Here is a 24,737-nt window from a genome sequence, read left to right on the forward strand (position 1 = left end):
CCACCGGGGAAGGGGTTCGCTACAGTGACCTCGAAACAGGGGCTGAGGCCAGCCTCCATTTCCCTTCCTCCGACCCCTATCACCTCCAACAGCCAAGGAGAGGGCGGCGGGCCTCACGCGCAGACTCACGGCCGCGGCCGCCCTGCGCGCGCCGACGCAGCCCCCGCCCCCACACCGCCGTCCTTCCGCGGGCTGTCCCCGCCCCTTCCCGGAGCCCGCCTCCGCGTCTGCCGGCCCGCCTGCTCGCCCCTCGCGCTCGCTCTCGCGCGCACCCGACGCTCCGCCTCCGCGCGTGCTCCATAACTGTTCCCGTAGCCAGCCTCCAAGCTTCCCCCGCCCCTGAGCTGTTTGAATATGCTAATAAGAGGCCAGGGACCAGCCAATAGATTAGCGGGGCGGTGCATCACGTGGCTCGAGGACGTGTCAGGGGCGGAGCCTCTGCAGCCCCTGCCCGAGTTAAAACCGGAGTGTGCGAGAGAAAAGCGCTTCAGTAGCGAGAGGGGCTGAGAAAGTGGTGACACCGCCGGGGTGCGGAGGGAGTCCCTGAAACTTCTCCCAACAGCCCCAGGGCCAATCTCCCCTCAGCCCACTCCCCTCTTCGCCAGCTCCCAGGTCCCCACTCCCTGCACCGGGGGTGGGGTTGGGAGCCAGGCCCGTCTCCCGCTGGGACACACACAGGGGCCGGGAGCGGGGACGGGACCCCCGAGGCGGGGGGGACGGACCGACAGACAGACGGCCGGGCGCCCGCCCCAGCGGGCAGGCAGGCAGGAGGAGGCGGAGGCGGGGGTACGACTGGGAGGACTGGGTCTGGGGAGTTTCCTCTCAACTATCGGGGGAGAAACTCCCCGCAGCCGGAGGAAAGACCCAGACCGTGTTTTCCTCCCGGGGGCCGCGCTCCCCCGCCCCGCGTAGCGGCGGTCGCCGCCGCCGCCACCGGCGCCTCCACCTCTACCATCTCCTCTTTCTCCACCACCTCGGGCCCCGGTGTCCCCGGCCAGCACTATGCCCATCTTACTGTTCCTGATAGACACGTCTGCCTCTATGAACCAGCGCAGCCATCTGGGCACCACCTACCTGGACACGGCCAAAGGCGCGGTAGAGACCTTCATGAAGGTACCGACTGACCGAGCCCGGGCGGCGACCCCGGTCCGGCGGCCCGCGGGCGGCAGGGGTGGGGGGAGGGCGGCCGGGGGCGGCTAGGCGGAGGTGTCGGGGACCTGACTGCGGGAGCTGCCGGGCTCGGGGACCCCCTCCCCCACCGCGCGGGCGGGCGGGCGGGCGCTGCAAGCCGGGCTCGGCCCGGGCCGGGGCTCCGGCCCTGGGCGGTGTGCGGGGGCTGATCTGTGTGTGGGGGGCGGCTGCGGCGTGTGCGGTACTGTGGGGGGCGGCGGGGCCGCTGGGCGCCCCTTCTCCGCCTGGTAACCTCGCCTCTCTCTGCTTCCCTCTCGCCCGCCCTGTGCCTCCTCCCGTCCCCCACCCGCTCTCCCGCAGCTCCGTGCCCGGGACCCTGCCAGCAGAGGAGACAGGTATATGCTGGTCACTTTCGAAGAGCCGCCCTATGCTATCAAGGTAACAGCCCTCGCCCTCCCCCTTCCCTTCCCTTCCCTGTTCCTTCCTCTCTCACCCTCCCCGCCCCCCCATTCACCCTTCATTATGCTCCCCTCCCCCACCCGCTGTGCTCCAGGCGCTGAGGTCTTTTCCCCTGCGGGCTCCCACCCCCTCCCCCGCTACGGAGCGTCCTGGCGCGGCGCGGAGTCGCCGGGCCACCGCCGTCCCCTCCCCAGCCCGGCCCGGCGGCGGCGGCGGCGGCGGCGGCGCTGCGATCAACATGGCCGACATTTCCCCTCCGCGGCGTGAGCGGCAGCAATGAACTGTGGGGGATATTTATTCAAGTTAGCCCGAGTGACAGCCGGGCCCGGCAGCGCTGAGCCTGGGTCTGCATTAAAGGGGAACCGGCCCGAGGCCGGGGCGGGGGTGGGTGGGTGCCGCGGTGCTGGGGCTGCGGAGTCTCCCCGAGAGGGCCGCGGGCCGGTGGGACAGCGCGCTAGGTGAACTTCGCAAGTCCCGCTCACTTCTGCTTTCCACCAGTATCTCTGCATCCCCGAATTCTGGGTATGAGGCTGGGGAGTACGCTTCCCGGGGAAGTTATAAAGTACGAAGGCTGGTAGCTACCGAAAGCTGTAGAGCCAGCAGGTTTATTCTTGGCCTCCTTTGGAAGAGAGTTTCCTCAGCAGTGATGCGGTATTGACACGTTACTCAAAACCGTGCAGCAAAGTGAAGCAGCTCCTTGGTGAACGGCAGATTGTAACGGCCGTCCGTGTGCACATGGCTTTGAAAGATGAAAAAAAATTCTTACGTTTTTCTTTTCAGGCCGGATGGAAAGAAAACCATGCAACGTTTATGAATGAACTGAAAAACCTTCAGGCTGAAGGACTTACGACTCTTGGCCAATCCCTAAGGACAGCTTTTGATTTATTAAATTTAAATAGATTAGTAACTGGCATAGACAACTATGGGCAGGTAGGTTGACTATTAAGGTGGAAAAACAGTTGATTTTTCTTTTTGTGGAAAAACAGTCCAGTCCCGAAACTATATAACGTGAAATACAAGTGTAAAACATTTCAGATTAAAATCCAGTATGCACATAATACAAAAGTGAAACTCTGACCACACTGTATATGGTTTTATAGCCCTCATTTTTTTTTTCTTTTCTTAAAATGTATTTGTGTTCAGAATTCGAATCTGAATTCTTTGCTATGAAGTTGACATAAATTTAGTTTTAATCCCTTAAAGTTCACTCAGGAAATAAACAGGAAAACATCCTGCCTCACCACACTCAGTTTCTCTGGTAGTCTATCCACAGGCAATTGTGCAACTGTTGCAATGACTGACAGACACTAGTTGATTAGTGGTCTTAAAATGTTAGAGGAAATTATTCTATTTGTTGTATCAGGGTTTAATTTAACCGTATTATGTAGCTCTGAAAGGTAAGAAGGTTTTCATTGTAGTGCACTAACTGGCTGAGTACATTAAGATTTCTCAGCTTTTGAGGTGTGTCCAATAAGGCACTATGCAGGAAGAATTCTGAAGCCATTCTTGAATTAAATGGCAGGTCCAGAGTTTTGTTTTTAAACTCCAAACCCTTGGAAAAGAGGCTGTTTGAAAATATGAAAGAACCCTTCCTTTCTCCCTTAACTCTCCCAGTTCCTCTATTGCACTTGCTGTTATCTCTTTGAAGATGAGACAAGACCATTAAATCACATGATGGTTCACTATGGGATAATGCAAGGTGGTCCATTATAACACTTTCTGAGGTAACTGGCCTGGGAAGTAAAAGATACTGAAGAATGTGTAATGTTACACATAACAAAGGAATATTAAATCCAAGGAGTTCAGTTCCTATGTTGTTGTGCAAAGCACTATTACCACAATGATACTTTTAGGCACACATTTTGTTCTTGTTCCCAAGTTCCATGAGCCACAGTTTTAGGAGTTTCACAAATTTCAGGGAAATTCTTCCCGCAACTACAGCTTTTGGTTTCTTTATATAGAAAGAAGCAGAATTGTTCCCTTGTTTTAGAAATGTTTATGCTTTACTTCTTAAGGGTAACTATTCAGTGCCTGAACATCTTTGGCTTTGGAAATGGCTGAATGTAGTTCTATTGCATTTAAAGTATATGTTGCAACTTGGAGTTACTTTGTTTCTATCTTTATGGAATTATGGAATTGCACTTCCTGTATTTTCTCACACATTAATCTTTTTCTGTTTCCCCTTTCATGCTGCTTTCTTTTTCAGCTTTTAGTAAGTTGGGCAGATTTGCCATGAACTTTTCAGTTTGTTTCTTTAAAATAATGGATTTATTTCCCTTTCATATTCCTTTGTTATCTGGAGCGCTGTGCAGTCTTATTGCTTAAGGTTTTGATCTAAACTTTGAGTTCAAAGACAGATATGAAACTTACCATTATTCAGTTATCCTTATTTCCTTATTATTGGATATACTAACTGTTATTATTTGGTTGGCAGGTTGTCAGTGTATAGCAGAACTACTAATTTCCTGTTCTTCTGCATCACATTTCATAAGTGGGAAAGGCATTTAGACACGTTTACCTTCTACCTCCTATTAAAAATATTTCTTAGGTGTTTCCTTAGAAAAAACTGATTGTCGTGGAGAGGCTGAGGACATTTGTAATTTAAACCCGTATTTTCCTTTTCCCAGTTGCCATCTTCCACCAGAGGATGCTTAAGTTCTTGTCTATAAAGCTCACAAAAAGTTTGAGGTTGAAGGTGGTCCTGCTGTGCTCTTACCACTTTGACCAAGAGAAGAGCCTGGAGATAGGATGTTTTTGTATGTTAAGATTTATTAATTCAACACGGGGGAGAGATTATGCCTTTCAGTTATTTTGATGAATAAGCAAGGATGCAAGGAGTAATATCCTGAATTGCCACATGAAAATGATCCTAGCATTAAAATAACTAAGGAAGCCACAATTTTCCAAATGAAAATGACAATGATTGAGTCTAATGATTATGATTCTCATGATTAATTAGAAGAAAACATCTTCCCAGAAGACATTTTTCATCATAAGATTTTTTTCTTGCTGATTTAAGTATACATTTTCTATTCAAAAAAAGGATAAATTATCAAGAAGTTTGGATGTCTCAAATATTTAATACTGAATATAGTTCATGTATTTTCTTCGTAAGGTTATCTGCCTATTTTTTGTGGAGTACCAGTTTTCTGTAACCTCAGTGTTTCTTGTAAATACTTCCCGTTTCATGCTCTATATTAGGATCTTTGGAGCCCACAGTACTAAATGCTTGTATATAATCTCAGTAGTTGAAGGAAATGAGAAAAGCTGAGCTAGATGAAAGGGCATATTGATTTTATAGAACATCTAAAAACCTTTAAGTTTCTGAATAATTTTTCTTAAACACTTAAATGGGGTTTATATATATATATGTATCTGTATATTTATATAGATATCTCCACATGTGTTCCCACCACCCACATACATGCACATATGTGGTTTCCATAATCAATTCCAAGAGTATTTTTAATATCTATATCTATATTGCATAAGTTTAGTTGGCATATCTACAAATAAAACGTCTTTGAGATATTAGCTAGGATACTAAGAAAACTTGCAGGGCATCAGTAAGGTTAAAGTAGCTAAGAGAAAAATGATTCTTGGTGAATGTTTTCTCGAGCACTTTGGATATCTCACTAACAAGTTCCTTGCATATAGAAGTCCTTATAAATATTTAATTTTGATAATCAGTACCATTTGCTGATACTTCTACGATCATGGAACAATGTGTAGTCAATCTTTTCTTTATAAATTATGATAACAACTTATTTTTTTTTTTTTTTTTTTTAATTTTTATTTTATTTTATTTATTTATTTATTTAGTTAGTTATGGCTGTGTTGGATCTTGGTTTCTGTGCGAGGGCTTCCTCTAGTTGTGGCAAGCGGGGGCCACTCTTCATCGCGGTGCGCGGGCCTCTCTTGTTGTGGAGCACAGGCTCCAGACGCGCAGGCTCAGTAATTGTGGCTCACGGGCCCATTTGCTCCGCGGCATGTGGGATCTTCCCGGACCAGGGCTCGAACCCGTGTCCCCTGCATTGGCAGGCAGATTCTCAACCACTGCGCCACCAGGGAAGCCCGATAACAACTTATTAAATTGCTTATCCTTGCAGCTAAATTTGATAGATTTTTTTTTTTCACATGTATTCACCAGAGTTTCAAATAATGCTGATCTTTTGAGAGCCACTGAAAATTTGAACCTGCCTTAATATCTAAAGTTTGGACATATATAAAGTTTTAGAGGTCTGATTAAAGTTTCCTATGTAGATCGGTTTATTTTTCATACTTTTCCAAATTGTTCTGTTTTCTGGCAATGTTTTCAACATTGTTTATTATTATTATTTTTCTTTAAGTTAGGTTCCAGTTAGGTTTAGCTGCTAAATATTACTCTGGCCTGCAGTTCATCATTTTTGTCACTGGACTGATTCCACACTCCTACTACTCAATATACTAGTACTGATTCAGTTGTTCTCGGACTTAGAATGGTACCTGACCTACTATTGTATGCCTTTGGTGAAGACAATCCTTGAGTAATACCATAAAAGGAAGTATAATATATGTTTAATTTTTTGAGGGTTTTTTATTCCAAGTGTTTACCTCATTGAAAAATGGTGGCTTTTAGACACCATCAAATTGAATGAATCTTAGGGAGAATAATGTTAGCTGGTTTTATTCTTCAGCATAAAGAGCTATTTGTGAACTTAGCAGATAATTCAGGTAGATTTCTAATAATACTGCTTTTTTCCCTTTACCAAAGCAGTACCCATTTAGTTCTCAGGTAGTACATAATAAAGGCTTCTCTTTTAATGTTGGTAGGTGAAGTAATGAAAACTTGATTCCCATTTGGGTTTTTGGTTTCCTTTAGGCTATCAAGAAATATGTAAACAATAGTTTGGTATTTATTGACCTATAGATATCTTTTCAAAAGAAAGTAGATTATTATACTTGAACATTCTGTGCTGAATATAAACTGGAGACATTTTTTAAGTCTCTGAACTTTTTTTTCTAATTTTTAAATTGTGGTAAAAAACACATAGCATCAAATTTACCATCCTGACCATTTTTAAATGTACAGTTCAGTAGTGTTAAGTATATTCACATTATTGTGCAACCAATTTCCAGAACATTTTCATCTTTCAAAACTGAAAGTCCTTTCAAAGCAATAACTCCTCATTTCCCCCTAACCCCAGCCCCTGGCAATCAAAGAAGGGCACCATTCTACTTTCTTTCTATGAATTTGACTACTCTAGAGATGCCACCTATAAATGGAATCATACAGTATTTGTCTTTTTGTGACTGGCTTATTTTACTTAACATAATGTCCTCAAGGTTCATACATGTAGCATGTGTTGGGATTTCATTTCTTTTTATGGCTAAATAATATTCCATTGTATGTGTATACCACATTTAAAAAATTTTTTTGTATATACCACATTTTGCCTACCCATTAATCTGTTGATGGACACTTTGGTTGCTTCCACCTCTTGGCTCTTGTGAATAATGCTGCTATGAACATGGTGTAAATGTCTCTTGAGATCCTGCTTTCAGTTCTTTTGGATATATACCCTGAAGTGGAATTGCTAGATTGTATGGTAATTCTATTTAAAAAAATTTAAGGAAATGCCATATTGTTCTCCATAAAGTTTGCACTATTTTATATTCCCACCAATAATGCACAAGAATTTCAACTTCTCCACATCCTTGATAACACTATTTTCCTTTTTTCTAATATTAGCCATCCTAATGGATTTGAAGTGATAGCTCATTGGTTTATTTGCATTTACCTAGTTATTATTTATATTGTACATCTCTTCATATGCTGGGTGGACTTTTGTATACTGGCTTTGGAGAAATGTCTGTTCAAGACCTTTGCTTATTTTTTAATTGTTATTTTTTCCCGTTGTTGGTAGGGGTTCTTTAAATATTCTGGATATTAACCCCTTATCAGGTGTGCAACTTGCAGATTTTTCTCCCATTCCATGGGCTGCCTTTTCACTCTGTTGATTGTCCTTTTCACAGAAGTTTTAATTTTTGATGTATTCCAGTATATCTATTTTTTATTTTGCTGCCTTTGCTTTTAGTGTCATATCCAAGAAATCATTGCCAAATCCTATGTATTGATGCTTTCCCCCTATATTTTCTTTCAGGAGTTTTAGTTTTATGTCTTACATTTACGTCTTTAATCCATTTTGAGTTAATTTTGGTATATGGTGTAGAATGAAGTAAGCTTCATTCTTTTGCATGTGGACATCAAGTATTTCCAACACGATTTGTTGAAGAGACTGTCCTTTTCCCTTTGAAAGGTCTTGGCGAGCGCCTGAACTTTAAGCCTCTTGAAATTATTTTCAGTAATTATTGATGGATAGGCGACTCTATTGTCAAACTTGCTTAAATGTTTTTCCTCCATCTTTAATTGTGTAAAAGAAGAGCAATGGCTAGGAATGTGAAAATTGGATTCCAATTCTGACCTTGACATTGAATTACTATGACACATTGGGCAGTCCCTTTACTGCCCTGTGCCTCTGCTTCTTCGTTCCCCAAATTGCCAGTAATGAAGCCATTTATACCCTTATAGAATCGATGAGAGTCTGAAATGGGATGGTATATTAAAATGTAATTTAAAAATTATGAAGTGCTCAGTAGACACAGAGCATACTTTTTCTCCCCTCCATAGATTCACCTCTGGTTTTGTTATTTTTCACCTTTGAATTTGAAATTAGTTATAAAAATCTAGTGATATTTAAAGCTGATTTTTATTACATGCTTTGAAATCTGTTAGTAGCATATTAAGTATATGTATATTTTTCGCAGGGGGGGCTTTATATTGCTTCCTGGGGAAGCAGTGTGAAAGGTAAATATAACTTGATCAAAGTTGTCTTAATGGCAGTTGATAAGCATGGGATAAAGTACAAGGATGGTATTTTAAAAAAAAACAATGTTAAATGAAAACTGGATGAATATCAATTAGCAGATAAGTCAGAAAGCCATTCTTTCATAGGAATACAAGTTAGAAAAGGAACCCTTAGAAGACAAAAGCACATGTTTTAGGATTCTTTCAAATAGGGAGCTCCCCCTAGTGCGTTTAAGATGAGATTTACACAAGTTTGATATGCAAGGAACTTTTGAGGAGCACATCTATTAGGTAGATCAAGGGATGTTTTTTTTTTTAAACTTTTTTTTTTCCCCAATTATTAATTTATTTATTTATGGCTGTGTTGGGTCTTCGTTTCTGTGCTAGGGCTTTCTCTAGTTGTGGCAAGCGGGGGCCACTCTTCATCGCAGCACGCAGGCCTCTCACTATCACGGCCTCTCTTGTTGCGGAGCACAGGCTCCAGACGTGCAGGCTCAGTAATTGTGGCTCACAGGCCCAGTGCTCCGTGGCATGTGGGATCTTCCCAGACCAGGGCTCGAACCCGTGTCCCCTGCATTGGCAGGCAGATTCTCAACCACTGCGCCACCAGGGAAGCCCCTCAAGGGATGTTTTAAAAAGAAGGTTTGACTGAGCTCAAAGTAGTATAACATGGCTATGATTTATTTCCTATTGAGCATTAATTTAATTTATTATTTATTTATTTATTTATTTTTACATCTTTATTGGAGTATAATTGCTTTACAATGGTGTGTTAGTTTCTGCTTTATAACACAGTGAATCAGCTATACGTATACATATATCCCCATATCTCCTCCTTCCTGCGTCTCCCTCCCAGCCTCCCTATCCCACCCCTCTAGGTGGTCACAAAGCAACGAGCTGATCTCCCTGTGCTATGCGGCTGCTTCCCACTAGCTATCTATTTTACATTTGGTAGGGTATATATGTCCAAGCCACTCTCTCACTTTGTCCCAGCTTACTCTTCCCCCTCCCCGTGTCCTCAAGTCCATTCTCTACATCTGTGTCTTTATTATTCATGTCCTGCCCCTAGGTTCTTCAGAAGCTTTTTTTTTTTTTTGGATTCCATATATATGTGTTACCATATGGTATTTATTTTTCTCTTTCTGACTCACTTCACTCTGTATGACAGACTCTAGGTCCATCCACCTCACTACAGATAACTCAGTTTCGTTTCTTTTTATGGCTGAGTAATATTCCATTGTATATATGTGCCACATCTTCTTTATCCATTCATCTGTTGATGGACACTTAGGTTGCTTCCATGTTCTGGCTATTGTAAATAGAGCTGCAGTGAACATTGTGGTACATGACTCTTTTTTTTTTTTTTTTTGAAATATGGGGTGGTTAGTATTTTTTTTTTTTAATTTTTATTTATTTATTTATTTATTTATTTATGGCTGTGTTGGGTCTTCGTTTCTGTGCGAGGGCTTTCTCTAGTTGTGGCAAGCGGGGGCCACTCTTCATCGCGGTGCGCGGGCCTCTCACTATCGCGGCCTCTCTTGTTGCGGAGCACAGGCTCCAGACGCGCAGGCTCAGTAGTTGTGGCTCACGGGCCCAGTTGCTCCACGGCATGTGGGATCTTCCCAGACCAGGCAGACCAGGGCTCGAACCCGTATCCCCTGCATTGGCAGGCAGATTCTCAACCACTGCGCCACCAGGGAAGCCCCATGACTCTTTTTGAATTATGGTTTTCTCAGGGTATATGCCAGTAGTGGGATTGCTGGGTTGTATGGTAGTTCTACTTTTAGTTTTTTAAGGAATCTTCCACACTGTTCTCCATAGTGGCTGTATCAATTTACATTCCCACCAACAGTGCAAGGGGGTTCCCTTTTCTTCACACCCTCTCTAGCATTTATTGTTTGTGGATTTTTTTTTTTAAATTAATTAATTTATTTATATTTATTTTTGGCTGTGTTGGGTCTTCGTTTCTGTGCGAGGGCTTTCTCCAGTTGTGGCGAGTGGGGGCCACTCTTCATCGCGGTGTGCGGGCCTCTCACCGTCGCGGCCTCTCCCGTTGCGGAGCACAGGCTCCAGACGCGCAGGCTCAGTTATCATGGCTCACGGGCCTAGTTGCTCCGCGGCATGTGGGATCTTCCCAGACCAGGGCTCGAACCCGTGTCCTCTGCGTTGGCAGGCAGATTCTTAACCACTGGGCCGCCAGGGAAGCCCTGTTTGTGGATTTTTTGATGATGGCCATTCTGACTGGTGTGAGGGGTGATACCTTATAGTAGTTTTGATTTGCATTTCTCTAATGATTAGTGATGTTGAGCATTCTTTCCTGTGTTTGTTGGCAATCTGTATATCTTCTTTGGAGAAATGTCTATTTAGGTCTTCTGCCTGTTTTTGGATTGGGTTTGTTTCTTTTGATATTGAGCTGCATGAGCTGCTTGTAAATTTTGGAGATTAATCCTTTGTCAGTTGCTTCATCTGCAAATATTTTCTCACATTCTGAGGGTTGTCTTTTCGTCTTGTTTATGTTTTCCTTTGCTGTGCAAAAGCTTTTAAGTTTCGTTAGGTCCCATTTGTTTATTTTTGTTTTTATTTCCCTTTCTCTAGGAGGTGGGTCAAAAAGGATCTTGCTGTGATTTGTGTCATAGAGTGTTCTGCCTATGTTTTCCTCTAAGAGTTTTATAGTGTCTGGCCTTATATTTAGGTCTTTAATCCATTTTGAGTTTATTTTTGTGTATGGTCTTAGGGAGTGTTCTAACTTCATTCTTTTACTTGTAGCTGTCCAGTTTTCCCAGCACCACTTTGAAGAGGCTGTCTTTTCTCCATTGTATTATTCTTGCCTCCTTTATCAAAAATAAGGTGATCATATGTGCGTGGATTTATCTCTGGGCTTTCTATCCTGTTCCATTGGTCTATATTTCTGTTTTTGTGCCAGTACTATACTGTCTTGATTACTGTAGCCCAGTAGTATAGTGTAAAGTCAGGGAATCTGATTCCTCCAGCTCCATTTTTCTTTCTCAAGATTGCTTTGGCTATTAGGGGTCTTTTGTGTTTCCATACACATTGTACAATTTTTTGTTCTAGTTCTGTGAAAAATGCCATTGGTAGTTGATAGGGATTGCATTGAATCTGTAGATTGCTTTGGATAGTATAGTCACTTTCGCAGTGTTGATTCTTCCAATCCAGTAACATGGTATATCTCTCCATCTGTTTGTATCATCTTTAATTTCTTTCATCAGTGTCTTATAGTTTTCTGCGTAGAGGTCTTTTGTCTCCTTAGGTAGGTTTATTCCTAGGTATTTTATTGTTTTTGTTGCAGTGGTAAATGGGAGTGTTTCCTTAATTTGTCTTTCAGATTATTCATCATTAGTGTATAGGAATGCAGGAGATTTCTGTGCATTAATTTTGTATCCTGCTACTCTACCAAATTCATTGATTAGCTCTAGTAGTTTTCTGGTAGCATCTTTGGGATTCTCTATGTATAGTATCGTGTCATCTGTGAGCACTAGTTTTAAAGATGGTAATTTAAATGACAAATTTCAAGACCCAGGTTTTATTTTCTTTGAAAATACTTGCTATAATTTATCTTCATAATTTTATACTCTAAATCTGTTTTCTAAAGGATCAAAAAACCACCCTGGTGTGTTTTTTCTAAAAGAGAATGAAAAAGAATATCCTAAAGACATCAGTTGCATTCTTGATTAGAAATTATTGAAAATAAATCAGACGTACAAAAGGTAAATAATACGTTCCATTTCTTCAAAGAAATTTTTATTTTCCCTTTATGCAGAAGAATGTCAATAATTATGTATTAAACTGTACAGCTGAAAATGAAAAAGCCAGGAACAAATATTTGAATGAAAGAATTTCACTTATTCAGTTATTTTCAATTGATTTAAGGTCATTTATGGTCAGAATTAGCTAAAAGTATTGTTTAGCCATGTTTGTGTTACGGATTTCTCCAAGGAGATCATATAATATTTTATAACTTGAAATCTTCCTAAATATTTAAAATTATTTTTAGTCATCATAATCCTTCACTCAAATTTATACTCATAAGTAAAATCGTCTTGGTGGGTTTCTTTTCTTTGGTTGGTCAGTGCTCACATATACCAGCCCTGTTTTCTTTCATTTAATTTTATTTATTTTTTTAATTCTTATTTTGTTTTTGTTTTTTTGACCGGGGCACTTGGCTTGCGGGATCTTAGTTCCCCGACCAGATATTGAACCCAGGTCCTTGGCAGTGAAAGCGCAGAGTCCTAACCACTGAACTGCCAGGGAATTCCCTGTTTTCTTTCATTTTAAATAAGTAATTTCTTTATACAAACTTAATTTTCATTTAGCCCTATTATTAATCTGTTTAATTTAAGCATGGTCCCAAACCATAAAGTACTGAGTCTTTTGGGTTTTGTTTTCGTTTGTCTTTATTCCCTGATCCCTCTTCTTTCCCCCCAACCTTTTCTGTTGAGATATACCTTAAATACACATATTCTAATTATGAAACTTAGTGAATTTTTAAATACACTCTTGGAAAAAAAAATTGAACTTTTTGCATCTACTGACAGAACTTTTCAGTAGACTTTCTGTAAATATTATTATGGTTATTGTTTCCCAGGGCTTTATAATTGAAAGTGACGTTAGACTCCATCTTCCTCATTGTATAAATGTAGAAAGTAAGGCCCAGAAAAGTTAAAATGCTGAATTTCCTCACATTATGAAATATTTCAAAAGAGAGCAATTGGTTATGAAACAGTCATGCAGATTTTATTAGTAATTTGTATTTTATTTAAGAGCAAATTTTATTGGAAGGTATAGCCAGTAGGTCTGAGTCCCTCTGGGTGGGGGTGTATCAGTAGCTCTCCAATGAAATGTGCATCCTTTCAGTTCCTCTGTGAAAAGCAGTCGTTTCATTTTGTCGTTTTGTTACACTTAGCTTTTCTTGTAACACCTGTTAACATACTGTTTGTTACATTCAGTTGGATTTTCTTCCCACTCCCTCCTCCCTCCCAACTCCTTGAAAAAAAAAAAAAAAAAGAATGTGAACGTGGGGGATAGTTGCCAGGATTTTATACCGTTTTTTTTTTTTTTTTTTTTAATACCGTTCTTAATTTAAGGCCTGGATGCTAATATGTATATATATGTGTGTATATATATATATATATATATATACACATATATATATATATATATACACATATATATATATACATATATATATATATATATATATATATATATACTGTTTGCTTTTGTATTCATAGTTTATTTAAAGTTTCTGATGTAGTTAATACAGGACTATTAACCTAGTCAGTTAATTAGTTGACTTTTCCCATGTAGTGTGCCAGTATTACTGCTGTAATTATAAGTTTTTACCTGGACAGCTTTGTAATTAGTTAACTATCAATTAGTTTCCTTTGACGTAAGATACTTTTGAAAATCTCTAAGCATTGTTGTTGATTCAGAAAAATCTGTTTGGCTCTATGAATTCCTAGTCCACCCATGGGTTCCTGGCAAGTCATGTAATCTCTCAGCCTCAGTTTCCCCATTAAGAAAAAATAGAATGAAATAATCTATCTTGCAGGATTGTGGTAAAGATTGAGTGATATATGATATAATTTGTTACTGTAATACACGTATTACCATTTTTGTGAATTTCCTTTTATTTGAATTTTAAAAATGGGAATTGTGGGTAGAGTATTTTATCCAGCTTTTTAAAGAACAAGAATTGTGGTGATAGGGAAAGAACTGCTTCATTAGAACTGACTGTACCTGGCTCTGGGGCTACTAGCTTATGTTGTATTGACTGACAAGTCCCTTAACCTCACTGAGCCTCAAATTTCTCACCCACAAAATGGTGGTAATACCAATCTTGAAAAAGTTTATAAGGATTGGAAATAATATTTGTTAATCATCTAGCTAAGTGCCTGCTTGGAAAAGGTTTATAATCTGAAACCTTTGAGAAAAAACAAAAAAAGTTTTTTCATAACCCAACATGTATACATCACAAGAAGCTAGAATTAGCTGTCCAGCAGTTTCAGCTAAAGTAAAATTTCTTGCCTTAGGGAACATAATGGTTTTTGGCTTTGAATTGAAGCTTTGTAGATTACTCCCAAAATACTCTCCCCTTGGAGTTACAAAAGTCTTTTCCCCCACATCTCTAATTCTTATTCAGAAATGGTTTGATAACAGTGAGTACTTCAAACAAACAAACATGTTTTTGATTTTCTTTTTTTTTTTTTTTTTTTTTTTTATTCACACACACACACACTGTATTTTATTTTTACAAGACATAAATAGACTGACACCAAGCATTGTACATGGATGCCCACAACATAAGCAACAATGATTGCAATTACCAAACATGAAACACACTCATACTAGGTCATAATATTGACATTCAGTCCATGTTTTTGATTTTCAAAGCAAGAAAGGTTTTAAGCTTCTTGGAGGAAATGTAGATCTCAGCCCATTTTTAGGGCTTTGTAACAGTATATTTTAGAGTTCAGGTTGGTGATGATTAGGATGGGGTGGAGGATGTCATTGTGCAGAAGAAAGGTCAAATGTAAAAGGTATGATCCATTTTATTGTTTGTAATGTAGATTTATGTGGGAAAAGAACATAATAGGATGACCCTAGGAAGGATTATTTTATGTGATGCTATTTCTCTTTTAGGGCCTATGTGATCTGAAATTTGATTATTGGTATATTGAGAGATAGTTGTACCTCAAAAGTATTTTAACTTAAAAATCTTATAATTAAGAGGGTTAGTTGTAATCAGAGGACCAATTTATCAGCCTAGTGATGACTTATCAAAACTTATTCTAGGTCCTACATACTCTTGCCTTTTTTATCTTTGCCTTAAAAGGAAATGACGTTTTAACATTTTCCATCTATTAGTTTTTTTTTTTTTTTTTGAATGGAATGCTGTGTTGTTTTGTTTTGTTTTGTTACTTTTATTTATTTATTTATTTATGGCTGTGTTGAGTCTTCGTTTCTGTGCGAGGGCTTTCTCTAGTTGTGGCAAGCGGGGGCCACTCCTCATCGCAGTGCGCAGGCCTCTCTTGTCGCGGAGCACAGGCTCCAGACGCGCAGGCTCAGTAATTGTGGCTCACGGGCCCAGTTGCTCCGCGGCATGTGGGATCCTCCCAGACCAGGGCTCGAACCCGTGTCCCCTGCATTGGCAGGCAGACTCTCAACCACTGCGCCACCAGGGAAGCCCCCATCTATTAGTTTTGTTCAGAGAAGCTGGGGAACGTGTGAAGGTCCTTGGGAGGATTATATCATCTAAAAAACTTTATTATAGAAAGGAAAACAGTTCTGAGTATGTGAGAAAAAGTAATTGTAGCATTAGCTATTAGGTAATGTAATTTGTAACTAGTCATTGACAGGATAGATGCTGGCATGTTAAAGGAAAACTCTCACTTTGTCTTAAAGCTGGTGAACCTAGTTAGATATTAGGAAACATCAACAAATTCTGCTTATTCTGGAGTTTAGACACTGGAAGCATCCAAACAACTATTCTGAAAGGATTAAAAGCAATTGATTATTTTTAATCACAGAAATTGAAGATGATTGAGTATGCAGTGCTCTGTGAAAGGTTAGACTGCAAACCACAGTGGATGATGTTACAAAGCCTGGTGGGTCCCTAAGATAATGACAGATAATAGTACTTTGGATTATTAGGAATAAGCAAAGTAATGTTTTTGTGGCCTCTGATGTAATGCTTGAGTTGTGACGGTTCCTGATCATTTATGTACTTTGGAAGGTAATAACTAATGTAGAATTTTGAATTTTTGTTGTACATTTTAAATTGTCAATCCCATTTCTCAAACCAGTAAGTTAGAAGGAATACCCAAGTAATTGCATCCAGAAAATTGGGCCTAAATCAAGTAGTAGAAAGAGTAAGAGATCTTTACATCTAAATTTTATTGTTAATCAAGAAGGGATAATGTCTAATCCCAAACAAGATTATATTGAATGTAAATACTAATGTAAAAAAGAGTTATCTTGTCATGTTCTTAGAGCTTCCATTTCAGTGAGCTATATATCAATCAAAAACATGTAGCAATCTGTGCAGGCACCCACCCATCCATGTGTGACATCTGCTTTTTCATGAGGTTCATTTCTAACTTAAAACCTTGGTGGATTTGTATGTATAGATAGGAAGGCTTGTAAAAATTTGTTTTTAACAGTAGAACCCAAATATTATGTGGTTAGTTTTTTGTTTCCCAAATGTGTCATCTATTTTGAAAAATTTATATCTATAAACACTTGGGAAGGTGCTTAGCATGAGCATCAGTAAATGTTTGAATCAGAATTTAGCAAGAATGAATTTCTAGAAACTCTTTAGTCAAGTACATATACCTGTATAATGGATTTGGAGAAATTTAAATATTTCCTCCTAAAAAAACTTACTGAAATTGGGTTACCACAAATTCTTTCCTAGAAAACGAAAATTCCATATATTATATATATATATATATTTTTACAAAGCAGGGCCCCTTAAAACTAAATCTCGCATTTTGATTTATCCAATTAAATTATTTTGAGGTTGACCTTAAGCTGTAGCATATGGGAAATAATAGACTATTAGTTTTTCCAAGTGCTTATCATGAATTATTTTCCTTTATTAAGTTTAATACTTTATCGCTAACTTTACTGATATGCAGTATTTATTAGGCAGTTCTTCATTTTCACTTGTAGTCTTAAAGATACTTAGGTAGAATGCTGCGATTGAATTCCATCTTTTTTGTAGGATAGCTGTGGTATGTGTGAATGATTCTTTTGAGAGCATATTCATAGTATGGATGTTTAGAAGGAAGTAATGATAATGATTAAAGATGTGATTTAATCAGACTTTTGCAAAAGTAATATCTGTAGGTTTGGTGTAGTCAACACCCAAGGAGATGGTTATTTTTGATAGAATAGGCAGATCTATATGATTTTTTTTTTGAGGTTAAATTAATTTTCAGCATTATTGCTGTATCACTTTGCCTATCTTTGAAAATGTGTTTTCATCTTGGCTTTTATTTTTTTACTTTTTCTGTTATGTTTCTAACATGTTTTTTTTTTTCTTTTTTTAATTATTTTATTTTTTTGGCTGTGTCGCGCAGCTTGTGGGATCTTAGTTGCCTGACCAAGGATCAAACCTGGGCCTTCGGCAGTGAGAGCACAGAGCCCTAACCACTGGACTGCCGGGGAATTCCCTAACATGTTTATTATTATATGCTTTGCTGGAATTAAATTAATACCACGCAATCCATTTAGTATAATGGATGTATTAGGTTCTTTATCCAGAATGTTAGTATTTCTTAAGTAAAATTATATTTCTGATACCCTCATTACTCTTTTTATGCCAGTATAAACACTGTTTGCCTGCTACTATTTATTAAATAATACCAAAACCAACTATTTATTTGTTAGAGTAATCTTATCCAAACTTTAGACTCCAGTTCAGATGTAAAACTCAAAATTCTGTGAAATTATTTAAATATTTAATATTTAAATACATTTAATTTATATTACTGTCCTTTGATGCACTCATTGTTAGTCTTATCAGTCATTGAGTTTAACATTCATCTTTTTCACAAAGTCAGGCTAGTAATTCTTCAGTTCTTATTTTTTACATTACTGCTACAGCTGACCCTTGAATGACACTTACATGTGGAATTTTTTCTTGCATACTACAGTACTACACAGTCTGGGGTTGGTTGAATCTGAGGTTGCGGAATCGCAGATACGAAGGTCCGACTATTAAGTTATATGTGTATTTTTGACTGTGCAGGGGTCAGCGCCCCTCAACCCCTTGCGTTCAAGGATCAGCTGTATTTAGTTTATTATTTAAATCAAATCCTAGGATATTGCTCCTTACTCATTATGTTAAAATAAATACATGAGATTCCCTCCTACTTTTGCTCAAGTCTTATTATTCCATCTGTTTCTAATGCTATTTTTTTAAAAATAAGGAATTAAATAGATAAAGGAACTGTACTGGTACACAATTGTATAATGGCATTACTTGAAACTAAAAATATATTTCTTTTAATGGGGAATTTTAACATGTTTTTCTTTAGTTTATACTTTAATGTATTCTAAGTACTAGGTTTCTATACACTAGGAGATTTTTTTTTAAAGTTTTATTTTTGGATACTAAGCACATTTTAATTTTGAAGAGTACTTGTTTTGAATATGTTATAAATGCACATGGTTAAAAAGTTCAAGCATTAGAGAAAGTTATACAGTTGCTCACTTCAGTTCTTCAGAGGCAACCATGATTAATCAGTATGTAGTGTGTATCCTTCAGAAATCTTTTGTATGTAGTCGAAGGTATTATTTTAAAAGCACTGATTTTTTTTTTTTTTTTTGCTTTTTCAGCAAAAACTTTTTCTTTTTTTTGAATTTTATTTTATTTATTTTTTTATACAGCAGGTTCTTATTAGTTATCCATTTTATACATATTAGTGTATATATGTCAATCCCAGTCTCCCAGTTCATCACACCACCACCCAAAGCACTAATTTCTTAAGATGAATATCTGAGTTTTTACATCAAAAGACTTATTTATGCCACACTACTTGGGGTCTTGACTCTAAAAGTAATCTTGCTGAATTTGAAAACAAACATAAAACTTGTAATTCTGGCCTTGGAATATTGATCTTAATGTAAGCCTGTTGGGCCTTTACTGACTTAAATAATGATTATATTTTGCTTGGAACGTGTAATTAACCAGTTGTGTATTCATCCCTGTAAGATAATGAACCCCCCCACCCTTTAAAAAAAAAAAACCTAAACAATATTAATGACAGTGAGTTATTGAATAGAATGATTTCATAGGTCTTATTGCTAGAGTTTGAGGCTAAAATAAAAAAAAAGGAACTGATTTAAAGAAAAATATTAAGTATATAAATATTAGTGCAGGTAATAAGTAGATATTGAAAAAATTCTGGTTGTGGTATTCAAATGTCTGAAGTTTGAGCAATATTAAACTAAAGAATGTTATTTATTCTGGTTGACTTGTGTTGCAAAGTATGTATTAAAAGCCTCTTTTCTCAATTCTGTATAGTTGTAGAAGTGTTTATTAGTATTATGACTAATAAGGCTTTGGATGTGAATTGCAATCTAATACTTTTAGAAATAAGCTTAAAGTAGAAAAATACGTTTAATATTAATGTTTCTGTATTTTATATTTTTTATAGAATCTGATTTTTGACAAATTATAAAGGGAAGTGTCAGAAAAAGTTTCTAAATGAATATGAGGTGGTTTATCATATTTTAGAAGAACATATATTGTTACCTCTTTATTATCTATGGTAATAGAGAAAAATAAGGTAGATAATGCAGGACTCTTTTCATATTTTCAGTATTTATATAGATTCTACAGTGATGTAAATAAAGGGAACCTAAAGCTCTAGTCTTGAACTTAACTTACAAAATTTTTAGCAGCAATCCTGCTAGGTACTTGTCCAGTATATGCATGAGAACCTTGAGTGATGTAGTACTTATTTCTCAGGGCTGCCCTTTCCATTTCCTTACATTTTTGCTTGTTGTCACTGTAATTTACTTGAAAAGGAAGTTTTAGATTGAAAAAAAGCACAGGCTATTTCTGGAACTTTTTGATTTTCTGCTAGGTAATATACTTTTAGCCTAGACGTATAATGTTATACACCTTAACATCTTTTTGGGTGATTTCTGTTGGCCATAGCTTTCCTGGCACATACCAAAACAGCTAGCCAGTAATAGATGTGGGTTAGCCGAAGTTGCTGTCACAGGAGAGAGCCAGAGAGTGGATCTTTGGTGTACATTTTCCCTGCCCTGGGAAAAGTGTAGCATAGACAGGCACTTGGCTGTCTTTCTGGGATTTGTTTAAAGCAGTGATAATCATGGTGGAGCATGGTGGCACGGAAGAAAACTTGAGGCCTTTGGTCCTGCAGCAGAGGTAGCCACTAAAAGGTCTGCTGAATGCTCAGGGCTGCCTTCCTTTTGCTTCAGAAGATAATAAAGACTTGTTTAAGGGTTACAGTAAAATTCCCTGTGCCTCTTCCCCTATATTTTAAATTTCTTGGGTAAAACTAAAAATGCTGATTCTAAGAACCAGGTTAGTTTATATTTGAAGGTAAATTAGCCTTGATTTTACGTTTTCAAAACTATTTTTGCTAAATAACTTGTTTTAACATTTCAAAAGCATTTTCTTTGCAAAAATGAAATAGGTTTTAGTGGATAAGACCTGCTTACTTTAATTATATTCTTTAAATTTTCTTATTGAGATTTTATGCCTTAATTCGTTTAACATCAGAATACTGTTAAATTATTGAGAGAACTTACGTGAAGTAAAAGTTTTTGTATTTGTCTTTAACAAAACTCTTTTACCTGAGACTTTTGACCAATATTAAAACCAAATTTTCTAAATGACAAGATTTCCATTAGTAAATATCTCTAGAGGTAGAGTATTATACTTTGCACTGTATTTTTTGTTACATGTCTAGATTTCTTTATGCCAAAAACCAGTGAGAGTAAAACATCTGAGTTTAGTTTTGCCAATGGCAAAAGTAAACTTTTAGTCCCTCTACTGGCTGCCTTTGTTGTAGCAGAGCTTAAATTTTTTTTTTTTTTTTTTCTTTTCAACTCAACTAAGCTAAAGTCTAGCTTTATGGCCAAGGTGAATTTTGAGGCAAATTCTAATATGAACTGTCCCCAAATTGAGTGACTTCATAAACATACTTATTAAGAATAAAAATGGAAAGTAGTGACTTTTAAATATAAAGATTTGAGAATTATTAAACTGCAGAGGCTTGGCCCTGAATAGCTAAAAACATTATATTACACTGATTAAATCATAACTTTAGACTTTTGAAATGTTTATTTTTTGTAAAACGTGAAAAAAAATAATCTTGTGATACTGGCAGACAACCAAAAACGTGTTTTAGTTTGCTGGATAAAAGAGAATGTCAGAGAAAGATGCCAGTTACTTACGCGCTTCTGCCAAGAGTAAGTGTACTACCAAAGGCGGAGGAGGAGCAGCCTAAAACTATGCCTAAGAAGCTTCATGGCGCAACATGGTCTGCTCATTTGCTGCAGGTGATTTAGAAATTTACGCTTAGATAAATGTTAAGACAATCAGTTTTATATAGAGGTTGGGATAACTTTTCCCTGAAGGAAAAAAACCCTCCTTTTGTGTATAAATTACGTTCATTAAATCATTATTCTAATTTAAAAAAAATTTGTTTAGTTTTGGCTGCGTCGGGTCTTAGTTGCAGCACATGGGATCTTCGATGAGGCACCTGGGATCTTTCCTTGCGGCACGCAGACTCTTCGTTGCGGTGCGCAGACTTCTCTCTACTTGTGGTGTGCGGGTTTTCTCTTCTCTAGTTGTGGCGTGTAGGCTACAGGGTGCGTGGGCTCTATTGTTGTGGCGCACAGGTTCCAGAGCGCGTGGGCTTTGTAGTTTTGCAGGACGCGGGCTTTCTAGTTGAGGCGCACGAGCTCAGTAGTTGTGGTATGCAGGCTTAGTTGCCCCGTGGCATGTGGGATCTTAGTTCCCCGACCAGGGATCGAACCCGAGTTCCCTGCATTGTAAGGAGGATTCTTTACCACTAGACCACCAGGGAAGTCCCTCATTATTCTAATTTTTATCATAACTAACACTATTGCTTTTCTTATTGTGATTCTTGACTAAACTCTTTCACCTTAGAAAGGAAGGGCTCTTAGGCACAGTAGGGTTAAGTGAGTAAATAGGTGAAATGAGGATAGCCATATTTTTCTTTACTTTTCTCTGCCTTTGATCTTTACCTGTATTTTCCAAAATTTAAAGTCATTAAAAACTTAATATTTTTTTGTTTGTATGTAAAGTGAAAGTTGATTGAAGTTATATAGTTTTCAAAAGTAAGTGATATCTATCTATCTATATAGCATTTTGTTTTACTGTGTTTTTGCTGGGAGGTGGTATATTGATTTATATGTAGAAAAATTGGTAGGTAAGACATCACAGAGCAACAGGAAACCAAGTAATGGAATAGTCCTACTGTACGTAGTTAATTTTACTGCAGATAGAATATAGTAAACCAAACTAATTGTAATAACATTCACTGTTGTGTGACTGTGGCACAACCCAGGTTGGTATAGAATTGTATTCAAGAGAATTTAGCTGCTACCAGTAGGACCTTCAGATGCTGTAGAAAGACCATGCGATTTAGAGTTGGAATCATGTTCTGGCATTGCCAGTTACAACTGTGTGACTTAGGGTTATATTGTTTAATCTCCCTAAACATTTTACCTCACCAAGTTTTTAGGGTCAAATGAGATAAATATAAGTGCTTTATTGTTATTATCAAGTACCTGGTTATTACAGTAATTTCAGGCATAGACTCTGAGGAGTATTATGTGTATAAGACTCTAGTAAAGTATCAATTGAAAGCTTTGTTGTCAAGGAAAAAGTAACTTTGATTTTAGTGTTTGAATTTAGCTTAAATTTTAATAACTCAGACTTTTTGCTAAATTTTAATACATTTGAACTTGACTTTTAGACATTGTGGTTCTTTAGAAAGTACGTATTAGCTTTTGGGTGGACATCATCATCCGTAAAGTTCTTAATAATTGTAGACCATTGTCGTTTAATTATAAATATGACCAATCCTTCGGCAGATAATTCTGATCGTGTTTACACAGAAATAAGAATAGATGGGTGTCCAATGTTTGATCAGAAAGTATGACTTTGATTTAGGTTAAAATGTAAAGGTGATACAGAGACACTTTTGCAAGTATTTAGTCCATGCTCTAGTGGCATTAACAGATTTGCATGTCAGCCAAAGTAGTTTTAGCTTAAGGGTGAAAGCGAGGTATAGTAGTTTTGAAGATACTAGGACGTCTTGATTTTCTTTATCTCCCTTTGCCAATTTTTGAGCTAAAATGGTATTTGTAGAGACCAGGAGAGGAGAGTTATTATAGGTACATAGGTACATACGTTTATGATGTGTGAGAGTAGTGATTATGTATCATGCATCTAACACAATTCCTATGTACGGTAGCCACTCAGTAAATGTTTGAATGACAAACATGAATGAATGGACAATGGACGGTTGGACATATGTAGGAAGGAGGTGGTATACCCTTGTAGCCTAGCAAATTGCTATATGTTAATTTTGGGAAGCACTCATTTATATTGAGGTAAAGGTAAGTAACATCTATATATTTTGAAGCTTGTTGAAGTTTGTGTAGTTCCGAGTGGCTCTGTGAACTTGGGCAGGTCTATATTAGGCTATAATCAGTGAATCAGTGAATATTTAACTGTCCAGTGCTTAGATATTTTGTGCTCAGTGCTGAGGAAGAATTATGACATGATCCTTGCCTTTAGTGTATTCAAACAGGAAACAATAGCAAACAGTACAAGATGGTGTATTTTTTAAGAAATGTAGTAAAAACGCATAAAAAAATTTACCACCTTAACCATTTTTAAGTGTAGAGTTCAGTAGTGTTAATTACATTTACGTTGTTGTGTGAGGTGTTGTATATTTAAATTGAAAATATGAGAAGGAGAGGATAAATGCTGTGGGGAAGCGGTATTCAAAATGTACTCCATGAAAGCACTCTAAATCCAATTTTATTTGAGGAAATGTTATATTTATACTTTTATTAATTTAAGTTTGAAAACTACCACTCTTAAAATTTGGAGAAGGAAAGGGCTGAATTATTCAAGGCCAGAGTAATCAGGGAAGGTTTCAAGGCAGAAGAGGAAGACTTAAACTGGTCCTTAAAAAATGATTTGGAATTGGATGGGTTGTGGGCAGGGAAAAGGAAAAGCATTCTTCTTGAGGGAGCCAATCAAAGCTCAGAGGTTGGGAATATGAACATTGGCCGTTTCTCGATTAAAGAGAAGATCTGCATTATGAGAATTTATTGTTTATGTTGGGGGTGAATGGTGTGTAATGTAATGTCTCCCAAAATGTGTTCCATCTGCCATGAATGTTGTAGAGGAGGAGGGGAAGGGAAATTCATGTCTTTCTCCTACAAGGTTCTAGTAACATTTGAATGCGACTGTGTGTTTGAGAGCTTAAAAGGTTATATCCAACATATTTTAATTTTATATGACCAGAGGAAGTTTTCTCTACCTGGAACCATTGTTTCTTGGACACCAGTCTGAAAACTGTATATGCCACTTACATACACTTTTTTGACTTGATCAAGAAATTTAATATACCAGATACCCCCTGCTCCCACTTTATGATTAGGTTATAATCACAGTTACCGTATGTGAAAAGTGTTGGTAAACTCATTCAACAAATACGGAGTATGTACTGTAATCTGCTAATGATTGAGAGTT

General features: G+C 38.1%; 1 protein-coding gene across 3 annotated transcripts in view; it reads left to right on the top strand.

Moving 5' to 3' along the window:
• Positions 1-479: 479 nt before the first annotated feature.
• Positions 480-24,737, top strand: part of INTS6 (integrator complex subunit 6) — a 90,454-nt gene continuing 66,196 nt past the window's right edge. For 2 of the 3 annotated variants that reach the window (XM_036831467.1, XM_036831468.1), the window contains exons 1-3: positions 480-1,113; positions 1,492-1,569; positions 2,371-2,520. In XM_036831467.1, coding sequence (XP_036687362.1) covers positions 1,003-1,113; positions 1,492-1,569; positions 2,371-2,520 — 339 coding nt within the window. In that variant the 5' untranslated portion in view covers positions 480-1,002. Of the gene's footprint in view, positions 1,114-1,491; positions 1,570-2,370; positions 2,521-23,658; positions 23,664-24,737 lie in introns of those variants that run through there. The other variant, XM_036831469.1, reaches the window with a different exon arrangement.

This window comes from Balaenoptera musculus, chromosome 18 (genome assembly GCF_009873245.2).
Source record: "Balaenoptera musculus isolate JJ_BM4_2016_0621 chromosome 18, mBalMus1.pri.v3, whole genome shotgun sequence".
In the NCBI taxonomy this organism is placed as follows: Eukaryota; Metazoa; Chordata; class Mammalia; order Artiodactyla; family Balaenopteridae; genus Balaenoptera; species Balaenoptera musculus.